The sequence below is a fragment of the Stigmatopora nigra genome, chromosome 15 (assembly GCF_051989575.1).
Source record: "Stigmatopora nigra isolate UIUO_SnigA chromosome 15, RoL_Snig_1.1, whole genome shotgun sequence".
NCBI classification, from domain to species: domain Eukaryota; kingdom Metazoa; phylum Chordata; class Actinopteri; order Syngnathiformes; family Syngnathidae; genus Stigmatopora; species Stigmatopora nigra.
Window position 1 is genome coordinate 4962499 of NC_135522.1, and position 21374 is coordinate 4983872.

At 39.4% G+C, this 21374-nt stretch overlaps 3 protein-coding genes across 5 annotated transcripts in view; 1 reads left to right on the plus strand and 2 right to left on the minus strand.

Annotated features, from left to right (window-relative positions):
• slc25a19 (solute carrier family 25 member 19) overlaps positions 1-21374 on the plus strand; it is a 26856-nt gene continuing 5482 nt past the window's right edge. Inside the window, exons 1-11 of one of the 3 annotated variants that reach the window (XR_013328825.1) lie at positions 1-122; positions 511-652; positions 739-894; positions 998-1168; positions 1235-1415; positions 1497-1627; positions 1968-2192; positions 18288-18538; positions 18643-18798; positions 20911-20981; positions 21052-21224. Coding sequence is in view for 2 of the 3 variants with exons in the window: in XM_077733742.1 (XP_077589868.1) it covers positions 521-652; positions 739-894; positions 998-1168; positions 1235-1415; positions 1497-1627; positions 1968-2153 (957 nt within the window). In the remaining variant the exon portion in view is untranslated. Of the gene's footprint in view, positions 123-510; positions 653-738; positions 895-997; positions 1169-1234; positions 1416-1496; positions 1628-1967; positions 2506-7748; positions 8023-18287; positions 18539-18642; positions 18799-20910; positions 20982-21051; positions 21225-21374 lie in introns of those variants that run through there. The other 2 variants (XM_077733742.1, XM_077733741.1) reach the window with 2 other exon arrangements.
• On the minus strand, positions 3462-13924 carry pitpnc1a (phosphatidylinositol transfer protein cytoplasmic 1a). Its single transcript, XM_077733745.1, has 9 exons — positions 13699-13924; positions 6383-6531; positions 6189-6277; positions 6053-6060; positions 5444-5515; positions 4855-4950; positions 4561-4716; positions 4413-4476; positions 3462-4163 (listed from the first exon to the last, which is right to left on the minus strand). The coding sequence occupies exons 1-9, from the start codon at positions 13744-13746 to the stop codon at positions 3850-3852; spliced, it is 996 nt and encodes a 331-aa protein (XP_077589871.1). The 5' UTR covers positions 13747-13924; the 3' UTR covers positions 3462-3849.
• Positions 16271-21308, minus strand: cacng1b (calcium channel, voltage-dependent, gamma subunit 1b). The gene is made up of 4 exons (XM_077733743.1): positions 20976-21308; positions 18887-18961; positions 18635-18772; positions 16271-18520 (listed from the first exon to the last, which is right to left on the minus strand). Exons 1-4 carry the CDS (start codon positions 21214-21216, stop codon positions 18288-18290), a joined length of 687 nt encoding a protein of 228 aa, XP_077589869.1. The 5' UTR covers positions 21217-21308; the 3' UTR covers positions 16271-18287.

Here is a 21374-nt window from a genome sequence, read left to right on the forward strand (position 1 = left end):
TACGTCATTACTAGGAAGTCTCTTTGCTCCTGTCAATGTTAAAAGCCGCATGCAATGATTTGGTGGAAGTTTCCAAGTCTACGTTGAATATTTACGACGTATTTTCTCGACAGTTTACCCAAGTAAGTTGTTTTTCTTAAACTTCCATTGTCTCAGAAAATGTATTTGTTGGTAGCTTATTTGTTTTAGCCAAGTCTTCTCACATGTCGTGTAGTTGTTTATAAACCACTTCACATTACCGCTGTCAGAATTTGGTCTAAATTGCTTTTTGTTACGGGAAGTCAACCTTTTGTTTATCTTGAATACAAAACGGGAATAAACTATGTACAATTATTTGTTAATTAAATGGAATACTGTTCCAGGTTGAACTCATTCCCTCCCATTGACCGTGAATACAGCACATTTTGGCGCGAATTTTCGCTTTGAAGTTTGACCGTCGATGTTTTCTCACTATTGACGGTAATTGTCTTGAAAATTCACCCTTTTCATTTGAATATTTTTTGTTTCAAGCCTTGGTGACATGGTAGGCTTTGACCCCAGGGCACAGGGGGTCCCCCTTAGCGCCCAGGAGGCAGCCCTGGCTGGGTCGGCTGCTGGTATGGTCACCCGAGCCCTCATTAGCCCTTTGGATGTCATCAAAATACGATTTCAGGTATCACTCGACGTAGCGTTGTCACTCTCCTTCCGTTTAACTGGCTCTTTTAACAGTTGTGAAATGGATATTTGTTTCCCTTCCAGCTGCAGATTGAAAGTTTGTCCTCCACGGCACCAGTTGGGAAGTACTGGGGTGTAATTCAGGCTGCACGCCGCATTCATGCTGAAGAAGGCCTCGCTGCTTTTTGGAAGGGTCACGTCCCCGCGCAGCTGCTTTCCATTTGTTTTGGGGCAGTACAGGTGAAGTCAAGTATAAATGACAGCCGTCATTTGACTAACTACGACTGGTTATTATCACCAACATTTTCTTAAAAGGTATTTTTTTGTGGGGTGGGTATTCTAGTTTGCTACATTCGAGCGCTTCACCAAGCTGGTGCACGAGAAGACCATTTTGGACAGCCAGACATCCGGAGTTCACTTCTTGTGCGGCGGTTTGGCTGCCTGCTCGGCCACAGTGGCGTGTCAGCCTTTGGACACCCTCAGGACGCGTTTTGCTGCCCAGGGCGAGCCAAAGGTGGGATAAGATGGCCAATATACAGTAAAGCAAGCTCATGTAAACTTACTGTGAAAGTGTTCATAGCTGTACAGGAACCTGACACATGCCGTGAATGTCATGTGGCGTTCGGAGGGCTCGCTCACGTTCTACCGCGGCCTTTCTCCGACACTCATCGCAGTTTTCCCATATGCTGGAATGCAGTTTTTCTTCTACAATGTCTTCAAAAGACTTTTGACTTCTCAACCTGCCGCCGGCAAGTCGCAAGGTATGTGCAGTCAGGCTGGGTGACCTGAGAGACGTGATTATTATTATTCTTTATTTACAAGTATGTTTGGGGGGGTTATAGAAAATCTGAAAAATCTGCTATGCGGAAGCGGCGCCGGTATGATCAGCAAAACTCTCACGTACCCATTTGATGTTTTGAAGAAGAGATTGCAAGTTGGAGGCTTTGAGGAGGCCAGAGTTCACTTTGGAAAGGTAACAATCTGATCAACTGTTTAACTTATTGGAAGTGATAGACAAATCAGATTTGCTCCACAAATGAACATAACCTAATTATTATTATATTCTTGGACACTGATGAAGGCGAACGTAACATGCCGAAACATGTCAGGTAACAAAACGGCCTAAAACACCATTGTGTATAAACAAAGTAGTCAAAACTTATGATATTCTTTATTAGATTAATTTATTCAGAAGTTTTGCACCTATTATGCATTTGGAGAGTACTTAACTGATTAAAAAAAAAGTTAAATTTTGCATTGGTGTCACTGAAAATACATTTCTGGTCAATGATTTTGTGAAATGTGACTTGTAGGTGCGACACTACCGAGGTTTGGTAGACTGTGTGACACGGATGACCAAAGAGGAGGGGATGCGAGGCTTTTTCAAAGGCCTCTCTCCCAGCCTGCTCAAAGCAGCGCTCTCCACCGGTTTCACCTTCTTCTGCTACGAAATATTCCTCGACGTGCTGCGAGAAGTCAAAAAAGACCACCAAAAGTAGCTGAGACGTTGTCACTTGTTTACAAGATGAGCTGCAGCGGTAGGACATATTACATTTATTTATCATATTCTATATATAAACAAATACTATCATGGGTTTATTTTCATATGAAACGGAATTTTGCACTTAACTGTTACGTCCCTTGACTTATGAGTTCTGAATGCCAAAAATATTTATTTTGATAGTCAATTTATATACACCAAAGCTAGTTAGCATGTAAACAACAAAAATAAGCAGCTCTGGACTATGAACCAGAGGGCTTAAAAAGGGTATCATTTTAATCATAAAAAAATTAACTGTGCGTCTAATTTGACATTATCTTCATCTCAATAAAAAAAAAACAAAAATTGGACTAAACTCATAAGCCAAGGAGGTACACTACTTATACACTGGTATTTATATATAGTGGACTTGAACGCACAACAAATGTGATATTTATCAGGTGAAATGTGGTGTTGGGTCATTTATGAGTTGAGTAAAGTTGTGACAACAGTGTTTTATTGAGTCATATTTACAGCATAGGTATAGTTGAAATGAAAAAAATAGTCAAAATGCAATGGAAACTTGCAAATACCAATATAACACTAAAAATCTAAATTACATATTTGCATAAACATCATGCAAGAACATCACGGAGTACTGTTGAAATCCACAACAGTCAATTAACAAGATTCAATAAGATCTTTTTCAAAATGGTCCGTCTATAGAGTTTGAGTGGGTGGAAATGATTAAATGATTTCAGTGAACAAACTTTTGCTGCAATTTTTTTTTTCACTTAACATATTATACCCGAGTAAACCCCGCCTCCTACAGGCACATAAATATTTAGAAGCTCCAAAATGTACAGTATTTCGTATTCTGTTTGCATTGAGTGTTGAAATATAGTATTTACATTCTGTGGGATGAAGTTGAGTAGTGATATGGTGCTAAGGAATGACTTCAAAAGAGAGTAGTTTTGTTCCGTTCAGACAATAGTACGAAATGCCTTGCTATCATGTTCAGAAAGAATAGTGCTCAGGGACTACCTGTCAGTTGAGGGCGTTTTTTAGAGAAATATAGTACTGTGTCGCCACCTCTTGGCATCTATTGATAACTACAAACCATGTTCATGAAGGCCTATAAATTATTCTTACATTTATAAAACAGGCATAACTGCAAAAAAATAAAAACATCCACAAATATACGTAATGTGTGTATGTATTACCTGATTTTTTTCTTTAAGTGCAGATGACAAACCAATGAGCAGTTTTAAAATATTGGTTAGACCCACCCAAGGGTAAACCTCAAAATATACAGCACAATTCCACCTTTAGCAATTGCCAAATCCATTAAGGTGCCATTAAATGTTTTTTTACCCTCTTTGACCTCATGACCCCAAATTTAATATTTACACCATTATTATTATTTTTTTTTAGCTCTCACATCCACAGTAGTCAAGTGAGACGTTCACAGACACGCGTGAAATCCTGACGCCAGCTCACCAGACAAAACATACGTGCGTTACGTGACTCCATCACCACACGTGAGCAACATGGTGGGCTTTTTATTGACGTATTATTCTTAGGAATGTATGCTACACGTAATCCAGCCAGCACGCCGACCGACGCTTCCGTCTTTTTCGAGGACCCGCGTCTCATTTTTGGGACTCGGTCCCTTCGGGCCGTACTGAGTTAAGACCACTGTCGTGCCATAAATTTCATTCGGGCTGTGGGCTGGTGTTCCACGAGAAGAAGCTGGGCAGTTTAAAAATGGAATCACGCCGGGCCTGTGGGTCGGGCAGCGTTAGGGTCTCGGGGGCAGACTTTTTGCGAGGGCGGTCCTTGGGCACGTTAAGGAACTCGGGGGCTTCGGTGGACAGAGGGGTGGACGGGGCACTGTTTGGTCCGCCGCGGGCGCCGGGTGCCAACGTCGTTTCGCTGATGCTGATAGTCGGTGGGAAAGAGCCCAACTTCAAGTTGGTGGCCTCCTGCGTGGCACGCTCGTACTCGCGCACCTCCTCCATACTCATATCTGACGGCAAACGACGGCCATAAACGTCCGATCCGCTTGGACTTTGAGGGGCCGGCAGCCACCCTCCCAGACCAAACGTATCGGATGTCTATCGCCGTCAAAGTGGACTGGGCGCATTTGGGAAAAAACAGTACCCTAACAGTAGTAAGTTGTTGAAGATTTCCTTTTTTATTTTTGCTCAAATAAAATTAAAATACATTTTCTGTCGTTAAAGAAATGATTTAATTTAAATAAAATTTAAACACTCACCAATCCACTCGTCAACCCAAGCAAATGCTTGCTTGTGTCCCAACAGCAGAACGTCTCGTATCACCTTGCAAAAAAGAGGATAAAGCTGACTCACAAGTTCAAAACCATGTGTCAAATTAGAGTTTTAAACAATGTGGTCAGTCCTGACCTTGTGTATGAATTGCTCCACGCGTGTCTGAAGGCCCCAAACTTCAAACTTGACGCTAACTAGCTTGTAGGAGCACATGATGGGATCCTGGTTTTGGATCCAGCCTTCCTGGAGGAGGCCGCGTTCTGTTTTCTTGGATTTGAAGTAGCGCAAATCCTGACACCAGCCGCAAAAATTACAAAAATTCCAACCATTTCAATTGCTTATAGGCCTCCCAGTCAAAATGAATTGGACATCTATTGCCATTAATGTCAGCCAATATGTTAATTGAGTGCTGAGATTAGTGCCCCCTACCTCCGTATCCTTATAATGCCGTTCAGGGACTTCGTCGTAGGCGATATCCACAAAACATACTTCGGTTTCCTCGTCTTGAGGTTCGCTGCCAAATATCTGCAAAGGGAAAAAGCACAACTCAAATGTGAACAAAAATGATTAAATAAATTAAATTAATAGATAAAAATACATCTACATAAATAATCCAATCCAATTAAAAAGAGATAAATACATTTTAAAACACACTTCTTATTTTTAAAACCAAAAAATTTTACCCAAAAAAACAAAAACAAACTCCCCTTCTTCGATAGCAACAAAAATCCAAACATCCCCAAGCCACAATTTCAGATACAACCACCGTGTAGCCCATTTGAATCATTAATTAGAAAGCAATCATGTTTTCATCACGAACTGAAGTTGGTTAAAGTGGCAGATCCACTTTACTACTCTTCAAAAATTCTGCTTCATAATTAAATTAGTACTACCACTCTCCTTTTCACATCAAATTTACACTTTACTCACTCACATTGGCACTTTATTTCAAATCCTGGGTCAATGTACTAAGACGGTTTTAAAGAAAACATTAGAGAGAATTAGAGATGAGACTCACTTTATCGTTGCTCCCTTTGTTGTCTTCATATTTGCTCTCTATGTGGATGGAGAACTTTGGAAGGAATGAGCACTGACGACACACAAGTGGGAAAAACATAATTAAACATTAGCATTAATACGAGTTCTAGACCCCCATTAAAAAAAAAACTCATAACTCTATGGGACTCTTTTAAATTGTTGCTTTCCATTCAATTTTGGGTGACAGAGGCTAACTACAAGGTTGCTTTTGCCTTGAATCTTCCTTGAAACAAATGTAGACAACCTGCTCTTTTTGTCCCCCACTCCAATTCCTTATTGATGTTTTCTAGTCGCCTTGAGCAGACAGGCTCCTCCATCTTCAGTCTGAGAGCAAAATCATTAGTACCTCAGCTCCAATCAATTAACAAGTTTTACGGCTGAGACCAGCCGTTTGCCGGAACATCTTTTACGGAGAAATGTTCTCGGTTTGTTTATATCGACTTGTCTGGCCTTCCCAAAATGATTTCTTAAGGTGATATTGCTGCATCACCGCCACTACCGATGAACATATTCATCAAAGTAATTTCTTTGCCAGTAGAAATTATATCTGTAAATTGACAAAACAACAATATATATTAAAAGTACTCACCGTGTACTCTGGGTAAGTAGACAGAGGTAGTCGATGATTTAGTGGGTAGAATTAATAAGAGACAAAATGAGTGAAAGAAAGGTGAAAAGCAATATTAAAAATAAAATAAATTGTTATGCAAACGAATGAAAACTACCAGTGATAGTGTAGGGGTAATAGTTCCATGCCTTCTCCGTTACATAGAATATCTTGGGCACCACAGCTCGGGCCCAACTTGGTAGCTTACTGGAAACCACAAAATAGAATGTCTTAGATGAAATGGTGGAACTTTTAAAACATGTTGAACATTTAACAAATTCTATTCCACAGTGAAGAACAGCTGAAACTGACTTGTTGAGGTAGATGCGTTTTTCGGTGAACTGTCCCGATCCGTGCTCAGGGTCTTGGTAGGGCTCATTCTGAACCACCTCCACTCCCTCGCCGCGTTCGCTTTGTTCATTGCTGTGCTTGCTGATCATGTACAGCTGCCCGATCCGGTACTGAAACACAAGGTGGGCAAACAGTCAGTGCCATTGACAACTTTGGATGTCCATTTAATCAGCCCCTCCCTCATTTTCCAGTGGTAAATAGCAGTGAAAAACTATGCTGATATGCAGCTGTCTACAGTATAACACCTAAACCTCCCCCGATCCCGAATTAGCACACAATAGTCAACCTTCTCGGGGCTTTCACTCGTCACTCAATGACCCACTTGGCTTGGTGACAAGCTTGTGGAAGTCCAGAATGCTGACTATTTTCCATACATTTGTGGCCATCGCCGACTATTTCCAGGTCCAAGAAATGGACACGGCCATCCGCGTGACTGATGCAACTTGGGTGAGGAATGCCAAACCGAGGATAGCCGTGTAAAGCTAACGGAAAGCCGACAAGAATACATTTGTCATTGCAGTTGCTAAATAACAATTTTCCATCTGACAGTCAGATGAGGAACAAATTTTGCATCTGGACTTGAACAGTGGCTGCCCTTGGCGGCGATAGACGTCCGATCTATTAGGACTATCGGCAAATCCTTGTCATGCAAATGAGTCCCATAAACAAACCTTGCGACAATGTGATAATTAAAACGATTGGACGGTGTGATGGTTGCTATGGTAACGGTCAAATTTAGCACACGGCAAGAGCGCTTGTGTTTTTCAATTAAAACGCGACACGACCCGCCACGGGAACATCAAATAGAAGCGTCGGCGCGGGGTGTAGAAGGCGTTTTTGAAACGGGTACGACATGATTTTGTGCTCAAATGGGATTCTTTTTTTTTTCTGTTCTCTCACAACAGCAGGTTGGTGGCGTGGGTGGGTGGCTGTGCAAGGAGGGGGTCTGGTCATTGTGCTGCTGCAGCCAAGGAGTGTGTTAGTCTCAAGCACACACTTACTGTACAGTGCTAACTTGTCATTAAAATTCAGCCACAGACTGTTTAATTACTACTCTGAGCTTGTTGTACTTTTGGGTGAGATACTAAAAAAAATGATATTTTTTTTTAGTCAAAAACATTATTTACTATTGCCGTTAAATAGTCTTTAAATAACAATATTGTTAATACTCTTTTAGTAAATAGAGTACATTAACTTGTGACTTCTTGAAATCCTCAATCAAATTCATGTGAAGGAACGTACATTCGCCATCACAGTCAATTCTAAACGAGCAATTAGACCTTCCTCCTCCCAAATCAATGTCAATGTGTGTCCTTTGCTGTTTCAGCACAAGCCCAATGGTGGCTGTTATTGAAAGCACGGCTGACTGAATTTGGAGCAGTCAGCAAAAAAATAAGATCAGCTCTCTATAATAGTTGGATCCAATCTCGATGGGCAGCATGTGGAGGGAAGAGGGCAGGTCTACGTACGACGAAAGGAGACCGGCAGCCCTTTTTTTCCTCATTTAACCGCCTCCCTCACTCAAGCACTCCACTGCAAGATAAATCCAAGAGTAATAAAAATGTCAACGCCAATGCAATGCCCTTCGCTTTGGGAGAAAACAGAGAGCTTTCTTCTTGCTTTGAGTGAGGAATAATGAGAATTACAACTCCTTTTTTAAATTTTAAATACAAATTAAACAAAAATTTAAAATAAATATTGACTTTTTCAAGTGTAAAATATTTTTCTATCATACTTACTGTTATTTTATTCATTTGTTCATGAATTAAAAAAAACATTTACCCCATTTCTTTATTTCAAATATATAATTTAGTAAAAGTATAAAAGTTTTAATTTGAAAATATTTAAAAAAATTGAATTTTAATACCAAGAGCCACAGAAATTATTTTTGTAAAAAGTTTTTAATGAGAACAACAAACTTAAGATTGCCTTTTTTAATTTAAAATTGGAATACATTGTAAAACCTTTTAAAATAAAGAAGTAAAAATATTTCCTTTCCTTTATCTGATTCAATAGATGAATCGTAGCAGCCCTCGCGCAAATATTTTCTCATGAATATTCAATGAGTTTCCAAAACTCAAAAACAGCTCACAAAATATGATCATACTTCTGATTTTGTAGCAAGCATCCTTTTGGTAGTGGCTTTCTGGTGATTTTCCTCTTCCTGCATCTCTGCAGTGTCTGAGGTCACTGAACTAGGCATTGCATAACGTCAAAATCACTCAGTTCGTATTTTTTTTTAGATAGGTAGGGGGTAGATTGGGAGGGCTTGAAGTAAAGGAGACGAGCGGTGCTTTGAGTATAAAAAAAGGTAAAGCACTGCAGACTGAAATTAGAGGATTGGGAGCTGTTATGTAAGCGGATTGGACATTTTTCCCCTTGTTTCTCATTTTGACTTCTACTGTAACTGAAGACATCTTTTTTCCCAACGTCCTTTCAAATTGTTAAATGTGGCTTCCACAATAGGAAAAATGAATAATGGTAACTTCACATTTGTCGTCTTTTTGTCATTTCTTTAATTTGAGGAAGCCTAACGGCAGAAACAGGTTGACTCCATCTTCACAAGGCTCATTGAGCAGCTCGATAAACAAGACTCTCTCAGCCAGTTACGTAAGCTTTCTCCCGTCTCCCCTTGGTTTTACTCGGGGGGTGTTTTGGTACAATTTCAGTCTGCTTGGGGCAATCCATCTGATTTATTATGCATATGGGGTACAAAGTGTACTTCTTGAGACTGCCGTTCAAATGGAGACAGATGGTGAGGAGGAAAAACTGAAAAGAAATTGACCAGAGTAGAAATAACTGTGTACTCAATCTCAAGTATTTTTTTAAATCACTCTGCGGCAAGCACTGTCCCAATTAGTTATGACCGCAGGGTTGACGGTGATCGAATAATTAAAAAAAAAAAAAAAAAACTACATTTTCTAATTTGGCCAAATACAACCAAACCTACTTAGTAAATGTATAGATACATTTGGGCTGGCACTGAATAAAAAAAGTTACATTTTAGCATATATAAATATTTTTTAACAATTCATACCAAAAAAAACCAAAAATATTTCTCAAATAAAATTGATTGGACATTGAGTTTAGTTTTTCATTCATTTATCTTTCATCCCGCTTAAGAATCCAACAGAAAATTAGAAGCCCCTGACTGCAATCCACTGATTGCACTCAGACACTAGATGAGCAAAATAAAAAAGGTGTCTTCCTTATTCTCAAGCACCTCCACTTCAACGGCACAAATGGAAAATACAATTTTCACAGTTGAAATGATTCTGATGTTTGCAAACGGATTGCAGTCGCACATAAGCGCGCCGCGTGGTTGTATAGTAGACTGGCGTTTTGCCTGCAGTATCCGTGGTTGCTACAGGAACAACCCACAACTGATTAACAGATCTCCTTGAAGATCAAGTGGTCTTCAGTGAATGTGTAGTGTGCACCTGTGCATGCAAAATGGAAGGCCATCGACCTTGTGACGGTTTCTCTTCTACAGGCCTCGATATTTACATTTAAAAAGGGGAAAAATACTTCTTTTTATGCGTATGGCATATCCAGTGTAGTACTTGTTTGAACTCAACTGTTGACATTTCTCAAAACAAAGTGGCTACTTGGTGGATTTTTTTTTTAGAGAGATTGTCATGCTTTTGTGGGCTCAAAGTTTGTTATCAAGTTAGCAACTTTAGCTTCTTTTGCTAATCCTAGTATTCATTCATTCAGGGGACTTACTCTATAGTGCATAATCTACACTGACGTTGTAATTAGTAGTTGTTAAGTATTAATTCTGGACTGTGCACAGGTAATGCATTGTAAATTCTATAAATGTGTTGTTGGTATTATTCTGTAATGCTCGTCTCACAAAAAAGAAACCGTTTCTAATTTGTATTGGCATCAGTAACATAAAAGCCAGCATGTGCGGCCGTGGGCGGTCAGGAGTAAAAATAAACCTTAAAGCACACGTCCAAAGATACGAGAAGCGGCGGCCACTTGGCAACACTTTTATGAGTATGTTTGCTTCTCCGGTCGGTACATCACTTATCTGTGCGTACACTGCGTCCTGATGCATTGTCATTGTGGCGTTTGCGCGCCACGGCCAGCTGCTTCCATCCCGCCCCTTCACGCTGCCACCTGACCCATAACTCTAGCCACCTCGCTTCTATTCTCAGCGGCCGTTATCACCTCTTGTTTGGCCAATGTGTTGACACTGAGGGCGAGGAAAGATTATAAAGAGTTTCCTGCCAAATGCCATCCGGGCGACTTCCTGTTTTGGGCTTCATTTATTTATTTATTTTTATTTTTTTTTAGCCACCTGTGACTCACCCGTCCCGTTAGTTGTCTTACGTCAAGAATATTCCCTTCTGTTAACCAAAATATTGGAAGAGCAGTCATTATCAAGCGTTAGAGACGTAGTTTTACTTTTTAAGTAATCTGTTGACGTGGAATCTGTGCTTTCAATCTTTTTTAATAGAGAACATCGATTTTAAATTAATCCATTTTTTTAATAAATGGAAATGGAGTATGTTTGTCTCTTGTGATAAAAAAAACATGGGCCAATGTGACTGACGATATGTCATTTTTATTACCGTTACTTTTTATTGCTTTGACCTAGCCGTTACCCCCTTGAAAAATGTTTTAACATTCTCAATAAATATCTTCACCTCGCCTCCTTTCTCACGGACTGATTTTGTGAAAGTGCAGCTGTGAAGACAACACTGCATTCATCCTTCACAGGCTGAAAATCAATCCCACTCTCGTGAATCATGAATAAATCATTCTCTCTGTGATCACAGAGATTTCCCGAATCCGTCCAAATCAAACGTCTTGCTCTTTTTTTACCCGCACACTTGCTATCGATTGGGGACCTCTTGAAATGTTCATCGTCTCTTATCTTGCTTGGCTTCTTTTCCGATAGAGATTTGATCATTAGGGATCAAGATATGCTTCCTTTGGTCATTGGGCTACGCTAAAGCTAAAGTCCTCTATCATTATGTCCTAATCTGATGTAACATTAAAGACAAAGGAATTGGACACATATCAACTGTCTGTGAGACAGCGATAGACATCCAATCAATCGCTTACAAAAGTAAATGATACCGTTTTAAAAACTTGGCAAAAACAACCACAATTGACTACCACAGCTCATATGTTGAAAGGTAGCTACAAGTGACAAGCCAACAGGTGGCCAACTTGCTTTGACACATTGGCAGCGAGAGGGCTGCTTCTAATGCGTTAAATGGAATTAAAATCCTGACCGGACCAAATCCATGGAAATTAATCAACGCGTCAATGCATTTGGAAATGAAAAAAAAAAGCCAAGCTTTCTTCCAACTGCTGCAGATCGCGGTTTAAAGCACCTAGAGGCTGAAAAAATAGGATTGTTATAACTTTTAAGTCAACAATCTTTTTTTTCTAACTTCACAACATTGTATAGTTTAACAGTTAATCAAAATGTGTTCTGCACACACAATGTGTCACGCACGGTGAGAGGGCTGCCTTTGTTTGCGTCACGTGGTCAAATGTCCTCACTTTAAATTTAGCTTCCGGCTATTAATAGAAGGTGCTTGATTGACCCTTTACATTCGCTCTGACATATTCACAATGCTATTGTAGTCTTTACTCCAAATATCAGCCCCCAGTTGAAGTTTACTGTCATCAACTTTACTCTCAAACTACTAATATGAAAAAAAACATATGTAATAGCACAGCAGTGGAAGGGCTTCATCAAAAAACACAAAAACAGCATTAAAATAAATCATTTCAGCATCAGGAGACAAATTGTCCTGTATGAATCACATGTTTTAAAACAGTGAGCCGCAGCCTGCCATTTAATTTGGGGATTAAAATTCCCTGACCAGCTGATTCCCATTGAGGAAAATTGAATTGTGTTCTGATTTGTGAGCACGCGAGCAAGGAAAACATATTTTGATCAAAGTCCATGAAAAATAGATGGGGAGTCAAATTAGGCAATATTTGAAACTGATTGATGGCTTTAGGCAGTAACCACTGGTGAACTTTAAATCATAAACGTATGCGGCGGACATATATATTGGTTGCCAATGACAGCGATATATTTAGAGCGCCCAGGGGGAGGTCTAAAAGACTCGTTTGCTTTGTACTTGTACCTTTTCTATTGAAGGAGACTTCATATCAGTTACAGAGGGTGTAGTGGTGTATTCCCATGACTTTGTGCAGGCAGCGTGGGATTGTTTCCTACTGTGATGATGATTGTCAATGGTTGACTGACTTGCAACCACTTTAGGGTGTAGTCTGCAGCACCACGCAAAACTGACATAGATCAGTATTGTCTATGGAGGAATAAATTGATTTTTTTGGGGGGGAGGTGTATACACACTTAATTCTGTTTTATTCCATCTCAAATGAAGTATGTAGACAATTCTAGACTTGGAGGAATGTGTGCAAACTTCTGCAACCACCTTATCTCTTACTGCCTTTATAAAACATAAATCATATGATGGTTGTCAAAGGCAATGAAACATCATTCAATCACAGTCCTCACAATTCCAATGGATTGGACATCACTCGCATCTTCCACAGCTTTATACAGCACGGCAACGATGCCATTTAAAGCGACGCTCTCTATAAGCCACTATGGCAACACGCTCTTTTATAGATGGAATGATTCCATAAGGTGGAAGGTCGACTCGTACCATAAAACGGTAAAACCTTGAGGCCAGTGCTGCACTCAATAAAATGCCTGTAGAGTAAATAAGTTCATAATTAGAATGTAAGGATTTTGTAAAATCAGCTCGTTTTTGATAAAAAAAACAAGATGTTCCATTGTTAATTACTAAAGCATGCCAAAAATCTATATACATGTTCATTTGTGTGTTTGGTGCTTATATTCAGTGTGTATAAAAAGATTTTTGGGTTAAAAAAAGTTTTTCCCAAATATATTTGTATTTACCTAAAAACAAAGACTGGCTACCGTAAATATTTGATTTCTGAGAGGTCTTAGGCCGAAATATATAATTATTTTGTTATGATATCAAATGATATATTTGCAAAATCTGATTTTCATGCCATGATATTCCTGATCTAACTTTTGTCAGTGCATCCTTTTTGAATCCATTGCATATTTCCAGCTAAAACCAGAATTCCAGAATACTATAACAGTAAATGATGTGCTTCTCAATAAATGATCCCAATTCGTCAAGTCATCACAGCAGTGCTTTAATCCTCATAACCGTTTCTGGGTGAACGCCTCAAAGTATAGGCATGATTGCACCCCCTAAAGGGTAAATAAGCAAAATCCTACTTACCTCCTCTACAGTGAGAGGCATGCAGATGCGGTACTCCTTCATTAACATATTCTCGCCCCAGAAATGATATTTTTCGGCTTTCAAATGACACTTCCTTTGCTCAGGTGAGTCTTTCCCTTCAAGTTATTGATTGATGGAAAAAAAGCCAGCCATCGAATCCCCTCCTCCGCACCTGCACTGAAAGATGCTGCAAAGTTGTCAAACGATTTGACTTCTAGCTTCTCGATCAATTTCAAAGTTTCAAAGTCTGACTAAAAGAAGAAAAAAAGAAGAGAAGAGTCGTAGTAGACGATTTGCAAACTCCACTCGTCAATTGAGCCCTAACAGCTACGAGCAGAGAAAGAAGAACAAGACGATTTGAGCAAAAGCAACGCAGTGAAGTTAGAGCCAATGCAGCGTCAGAATAGAAAGCGCAGAAGTCAAGGCTTCACAATAAAATCGTCATTGCGCCGTAAATACGTCATTTAGAACGATGTACGTCTTTGTCGGGAAACTGTTCGTCTCAGAAACTTATGTTCAACGCGAGGGCGTCTGGAAATTCTTGTGAAGAATTCAGGGGTCGTTTTATGAAGCGATCACCCTGATTTTAATTTGAAATCCCCAAAAGGACGCATTGACAGGGTTTTTGTTTTGTAAGGAACGGTCTGAGGGGCTTCTTGACCTCACTCGTTAAAAAGACACAAAATGAAACGAAAATCCAGATTGAAGTCTTGGCAAATGACTTTTCAGACTCTTTTAACAAATATACACTATATTACACTACATCTGAAACATAGGGCTGTTGTCGCCTGTACAAATGGGTCCCAAATAGGAGCTGACCTAGGTGCTGAAATGTACTCCTAATTATTTTTATTTTGAAAAAACAAGTATAACTGTATCTTAAAATGAACTGCTCGTATGTATGTCATGTATTGAAGTAGAAACCTAGACTGCAATGACCTTCAAGGTATCTCCTTTCAAATAGTAATCCAATTCTACATTGCACCTTAGCTCTTACACTGAAGGTACAAAAATCGTTTATCACAAGCATTAGATTTGAATACAAATTTATATTTTGTATATGTTATATTCTATATAATTCAGCACGAATGCAGTTTTTTGTCTCAAAATAACAATTTTCAGGGAAAACACTAAACATCAAGTAGTATAAATATATTTTTTAAATATACAAGTAGAATAAAAACATACTGGTACTTTAAATTACGAGTTACATTTATTCTGGGAGCCAGCTTTACATATATACTAACAAGCTAACAAAATAATGTGGTGTGTAAAGTTCAGATAGTGATGGTTGAGCGACGCCTTGTGGCATGAAAAAGAAGGGAGCAAAACCTATACAATACAAAGCTGGCAACTATGAATAAACGTTTCCAATATTGAACACAAGGAGGCATCACGATATAGCAAATGGTAATTGAATATTTCAAATTTCATCAAGACAATGTCTTAAACATCAGGAATGAATAGAAACAGGTACATAGAATTTCATGATCAAATTTTCTTTCCCCATTGAAATTAATTGTAAAACAGCCCATTAATTTATGACATAAAAACTGCATTAAGCATACCAACAGTTGAAAAGAACAGGATAGTACTAATAATTAGCTAAGAACTGAAAATAATGGTTAAATCACAGATGTTCAATTTGGCCACAAAGGGGCAGTGTAACCCTTGGAAAATATTTAGTATAAACATTAAACCACCTCCAATGGATAGGACGTTAGAGGCAGTGAAAAGCGTAGGATAGTACTATAACAAAAAACAATATCCCATTTATTATATTCACAAGTTTTTATGATAATACCTAGTAAAAATAGTAAAATCTCAAATGAATGGATTGGATGTCTATCATGGCTGCCAAAGAGTTATAATTGGAGACAATAGAAAATTTGGCTGTAGACAAAATTTTAAAAAACTTCAATAAGCCAACGATTTCTACTTAAACAATTAGCATGAAGCTGTGTTAGCATGTGTTTCCCCAAACCTAATTAAGGTTATCACCAGAGTATCTTTAATTGCTCCTCTTGATCACTTCCCTCCCACACAATGGGCAAATAGAAATGTTGCTCTGCTTAGCACAAAGCAACACGTCTAATTGGATTTCTCTCTTTTCTGCGGTCCCTCTCTCACCTGCGATACCTGTCTTGCTTTGGCGGCTGCATTCCCATCGGCTCTCGCAAACAAACGGCGTGTTTTCCAGAGCGGAAGCTGTTGCTAAGAGACGCTTCCTCGCCCCTCCACATCATTAGCCGGCCTTTTGCGGCCTTCGCTTGCTGGGCGGGATGTGCCTCTTTTTCTAAGCATGTTTAGCACGTCATCTGGTTTTGACATTCCTTGCCAGCCCTCTCATTTCAAATGCTTTGCACATCTTTTGCCTTCAATAGCAGCCAGTGATTTAGGTTTTCCATTCAAACCATATATTGAAAATATTTATTGAAAAATATAAGATGGCAGTGATAACACATTTGGGCACGGGAAATGTCGTCAGTGTTCACCGCAGAAGTTGCCGACTTTCTGTTTTGCAATTCAAATTGCCTGGGAAATTACATTTGCATGTGCCGAATTGTCGTGCAGAGTGTCGGCAGGTGGGTGGTGATGATGATGATGATGATGGGGGGTGCATGCATGCGTGCAGTGTGATTGATAAAAGCCAGCTCGGCATTCCAACCACTTTGTTGTCTTTGAAGCCACCTGCAACAATACTTAACTCATTGTCTGCCACATTCAGATGTAAAATTGTACATTTTTCTCATCTTTTGAATTGCCATTTATTTGTACTGTACATTATATTCTATTTACATAGGAAAACATTCCTCCAATTAGTAACTATGGCCTAATTCAGGATGAAATTGACAGTATCCCAGCTGACAAGTTACATCTACAAGAGCTAAACTACTAAATTAAAGTGTGATTGGATGTCTATGACTGTCAATGGCAGTATTAAATGTAGCTCTACTACTTTCTAAAGGCAAGCCATAAGTCAGGCAGCCAGTGCGACCTTTTCATCTTCTTTTGTGTCTTGCTCCCTCGTCGTCGTCATGGTGACCAAAATATTTTTTAAAAAGCGTGTATAGTTGAAATATTTTCAAATGAGATTGAGAAAACTTTACTTCTACTTTACAGCATGTTCTTTCCTCCCACGTTTTGCTTGGGAATGACTCACATGGAGATGAGGACTTTTTAGTTAGAAAATGTTCCATCATTCAAAAAAGTGGAATTAGTGTTAGCTTTATATTTTTATTTGCCGCTCTAAACTGACACACCTGTCAATGACATATTTGCCTTCCCGCTTTGCCGACTTTATGGAATCCTTTCAAAAGCATTTATCCACTGCTAAATAAATCAATTTCACACAAGAATTGAGCAAAAAATAACGACACCCCTCCGTGCCTATATTTTATAACAATTGTTTCCGCAATTATTTGCTGACCTTTTCCAACACCCACCGCCTCGACGTGATTGTGGAATCAGACTTTGGATTAGTCATTTCCAACAAAAGCTTTGATGCTTTTGACTGCTCACATTGCCACTGGCACCAAACAACGGCTGACCTTTGCTCTGCTATTAACTCCAGTTAATTCAACTTTAAAATTGACATCAATGACATCCAAGATGAATAGACTCCAGCTCTCCTTCTGTGACCCTATAGAAGTAAAAAAAAATCTTTAGTGTTCAACCCCCGTTGGGTTCAAGCGCGTCTCATTTCAAATTGATTTCATCCATCCAACAGAATTGTAAGGACCCTGTGATTTTTCTGTGTGCCCCTTTTAGCCGGATTGCTCCCTCTCAGGGGGGTGCCGGTGGATGTAAAATGCGTGTCGACTTGCCATCTGCGAGCACAGGAGTATAACATATCTGGCTGTGTCTGGGCTAATGGCTTGAAGTAACCTTGTATGATGAGGGCCAAGTGATACAAAATGCATAGGAATGAATAGAGAGCATTAGAATGCAGCCGGAATATGACTAATCTTGAACAAAGTGGGATCATTGACCCCAAAATGCCCACAAACAACATAACGTGTCTAGTAATCAATAGAAAGTCACTCTGGAATGTATAAACAGAACCTTATGGTTAATGTAACAGCTTGTGGTGTCATAATGTACTTAATTTTAATCACCCTATAATGTTAACGCTAGGGGGTAGGTCAAATTATAAATACAGATGGCATGGGTTGGATACAAAATACATTTTCCCCACAGAATAATGCAAGCACAAAATACAATTATATGCAATCAACACAAAATCTGACTGTTTAATTTATGGCTTGGATAATTGGATTAAATGTGTTAATAAATGTATCATTGTAGGATGTATTTATTTATTGCAAGATGAGTTTAAATGTATGTTCATACACTAACCCTATAAATCTGCTATTATCACATGAAAGCGTTATATTTACCAAAATGTGAAAACCATAGACACATTAAAAGGTAAAATCTATCACATTTAACTTAAAGTTCATCATATGTAGAATATATGCCTGTGACTATTCCTATACTACCTGCCTATGCGTGTTGTGACACCATTTGAGTTCCAGAAAAAAACAACGACTTTATCTTAGTCCATTTTTGTGGAAATTTTCTGGCAGCTAATCCAAGACGTCGGGCTCGGCATCCATGCACGTTTCCCAGGGATTTCTCGGCATGTGTGGCATGGAAATGAGGAGGAGCGCAGCCCCGCTGAGGATGAGGAGCGTAAAGGAGGCGCAGGCGCATGTAAAGGACCACGAGTAGTAGTACTCGATCCAAATGGTCTCGTCGCTGTCGATCATCTTCCTGACCGACTGACGCATGACTTCCACCGAGATGATGATGCACAGACCTGCCGCCAACAGCAAAAGTAGTAAACTTAAGTTTTTTTTTTTTACATTAATTGGTTTCAACACTAACAATGTTTCTATCGTTTCCATTTTTGGTATGTGAAAAAAAAAACAACCTGCAAAGGCGAAGAACATTCCAGCGGGCCTGAGCAGGTAGTCGCGGGCCTTCCCGAAAGAGAAGATGACGCACACGGTGCCCAGGAACATAAAGAACAGGCTGAAAATGGCAATGGCTGCTGCTGAGATGTTGTACTCTATCAACAACAGAAAAATATGAAAGGTATTCACAGTGACTTCATTAGAATGACTGATTTTTTTATTGTAGTACAAATTTTATAGACAGTATTTGTTTAGGTGACACTTCTTACCCTTCTGGGTCTTGACTTCAAAAACTTCAGCTTCTTCTCCAGATGTAAAGTGTTTGAAGTAGGAACAGTTCTTGGCTACAATAGGAAACATAGCAAGTACATATATATACACATACATACATTTATACACAGATTTTGTCTACCTTAAGCTCTATATGCAGACTAATGGGAAATATTGGACTTGTTTGTTACTGCAGATGTAAAAGAATCATTTTAGGAGGTTACCTAGCAACAAGTCAATGCCAGTCCTGGCTGGTCGAATAAGGCCAAATAAATTTTAAAGCCTCAAATCAATAGAACAATGATAAAGTATTTTTTTATATTTCACACTTGTTGAAATGTATTGTATTCAAGATAGCATATACTAAATTACATTTTAATAGACATTTTATATAACTTTTCTGCACAGTAACTTTTATTTTAAATAATAAACACATTTGGCATTCAAATATTTTTGACTTATACAGTTTTAAATCATAATTTCATCTCCTTATCAACCTCCATAAGAAATATGATTGAATGCAATAAAATCTAAACTATTTTTAAAATGTAATGTAACTGAAACACTAGAGGAAAAAATAATATAAATCTATATAGCTACAGAATACATACAATGTAATTATTGTTGAAGTGGATTGCACATCTCTCAACTGTTGCCTTGATGAATTTATAGATTGAATAATTTTTTCTATTGTGTGGCGAGCTCCCAATGGGACAACTTTCCAATAATGCAACAATGCCTCCAAGATTGCATCAGTCCGTTATCTTTATGCTCACCGTTGAACGTGTCAAGCGTGAAATGCGGCGCTCATTTAACACACACCGCCACCACCCGACATCGAGAGTGAAGACGGAACCGATCGAGGGACGTTTGGGGCGCATCATCGACCTTGCCGTGTAAATAATCTAGACGTTTCAGTCATTAAGGCTGGAGAAGCTGTCGTTTTAGTCACGCCATCTTGGACACCTGTCAATCAAAATCTGGTTATATTCAACCTATCATTAGCGAGATTTGATATTTCATTTTATTTTCTATTTTTTCAGGTCTCAGGATTGGTTAATAGTGGACTTGTTGTTGTAGTTACTTGAGTACTCCAGAAGAGGGCAGTGACTGGTCAAAATGGTTTTGGTGCCAAGTGGTTGTAGTTCATTTGAATGTAATAATTTAACATTTTTGAGTCAATAGATTTTTAAATCTATGGAAATAAATGAATTAATTTTGTTTTCTTATTTAGATATTTTGATCCTAAAGTTCTTAATTCGGGTTTTTTAGCCCCATTGTTCTGGAAAGTGTCCTTATTCATTGTTTTTTAATTTTTATTTATTATTTTATTTGTAGAATTTGGGTTTAAAGGCTAGCATGGTCCTTCAAAATGTACCTTGCACCATTTTCCATCAGCAGTTTCCATCACGATTCCATGAAAGAAACCATGTGGTACACAAGTTGTACTGTAGGTGCTTTGCCAGCAAATTCTGCTTCCATTATTATCCAATAAGATGATGTGGAGACCTTCACAAGGAATATTCAAGAGCTCCCCTTTGGACATTTGAACATTTTTAAACTTCCATCCTTATCCTGGACTCATCAATCCATTTCCCCTGTCACCCCACGCTATCTCTGGCTAGAACTCAGATCTCCCGGGTGTGCTTTTAACTGGTCAGACGGAGCTTCTAAGGCACACTTTATTAAGGCTGGTCCTGATGCGGAGGAACAGAAGCTAAAAGTCAAAGAAAGAAATTTCTTTGCCGAAGCGGCTGGGCACGCACACACAGTGAGGGGCCGCTAAAAAAACAGCCTGAGCCTCCTCCGTGAGTTTAGCTTTCCTCAAAGTGGCAAAAGTAGTCATGCTAAAGTAATGAGCTGAAGACTCTGAAAGTACATTTCACTCTGTCCCTTAAGTAAGTTTCAGGTAGGTATTAGGTTTTGGAGCATTGTTGCAAAATGTCTATGCCATATGCTAGTTTTAGAAGCTTAAAGGTGCTCACACTTCAACTCCCACTCATGATTCAGTTTCTCCAAACAGGAACTACTGATTGAATTTCACCTACCTACCCATCTACCTACCAACCAGTGGAATGGTAATCCTACCTCCAGGTAAGCCAATGGGTCCGCAGCCTTTGCCCTGTGGGTCCTCTTCCACCATGAAAATGCTCTTCTTACACAGCCTCCACAGGCCAAAGTGAGCGGCCTGGCAGGTGACATTGAGCTTGTCCACCCGAGGGCTGAGGACGGCCCAGTGGTCGCTGGCCACGGCAGCCAGCATGGCGGACATCCCCACCACGATGACCGCCGATGTGATCTTCACCTTGGTGGCCTGCTCCTCAAACATACCGCCACGTAAGTTCCTCGAACTTCCACTCCGGAGGTCGTGGGCGCTCGCCGTGCTCCGGTCCCCTCTTTTCTCGCCCTGTGTCTTGCGCCTGCTGCTTTGTATGAGAAAAAATAGGGGGATCTGAAAACGGCGCCCTACTTTCTCTGCTCTTGCTC

Coding starts and splice junctions, on each gene's coding strand:
- cacng1b (XM_077733743.1), bottom strand. CDS start 21,216: ATGTTTGAGGAGCAGGCCACCAAGGTGAAGATCACATCGGCGGTCATC. Junction 18,773..18,886: donor TGAAGTCAAGACCCAGAAGG/GTAAGAAGTGTC, acceptor TGTTGTTGATAG/AGTACAACATCTCAGCAGCA. Junction 18,521..18,634: donor AATGTTCTTCGCCTTTGCAG/GTTGTTTTTTTT, acceptor TGTTGGCGGCAG/GTCTGTGCATCATCATCTCG.
- pitpnc1a (XM_077733745.1), bottom strand. CDS start 13,746: ATGTTAATGAAGGAGTACCGCATCTGCATGCCTCTCACTGTAGAGGAG. Junction 6,278..6,382: donor AAACGCATCTACCTCAACAA/GTCAGTTTCAGC, acceptor TGTGGTTTCCAG/TAAGCTACCAAGTTGGGCCC. Junction 4,164..4,412: donor TTGGGTTGACGAGTGGATTG/GTGAGTGTTTAA, acceptor GTTTGCCGTCAG/ATATGAGTATGGAGGAGGTG.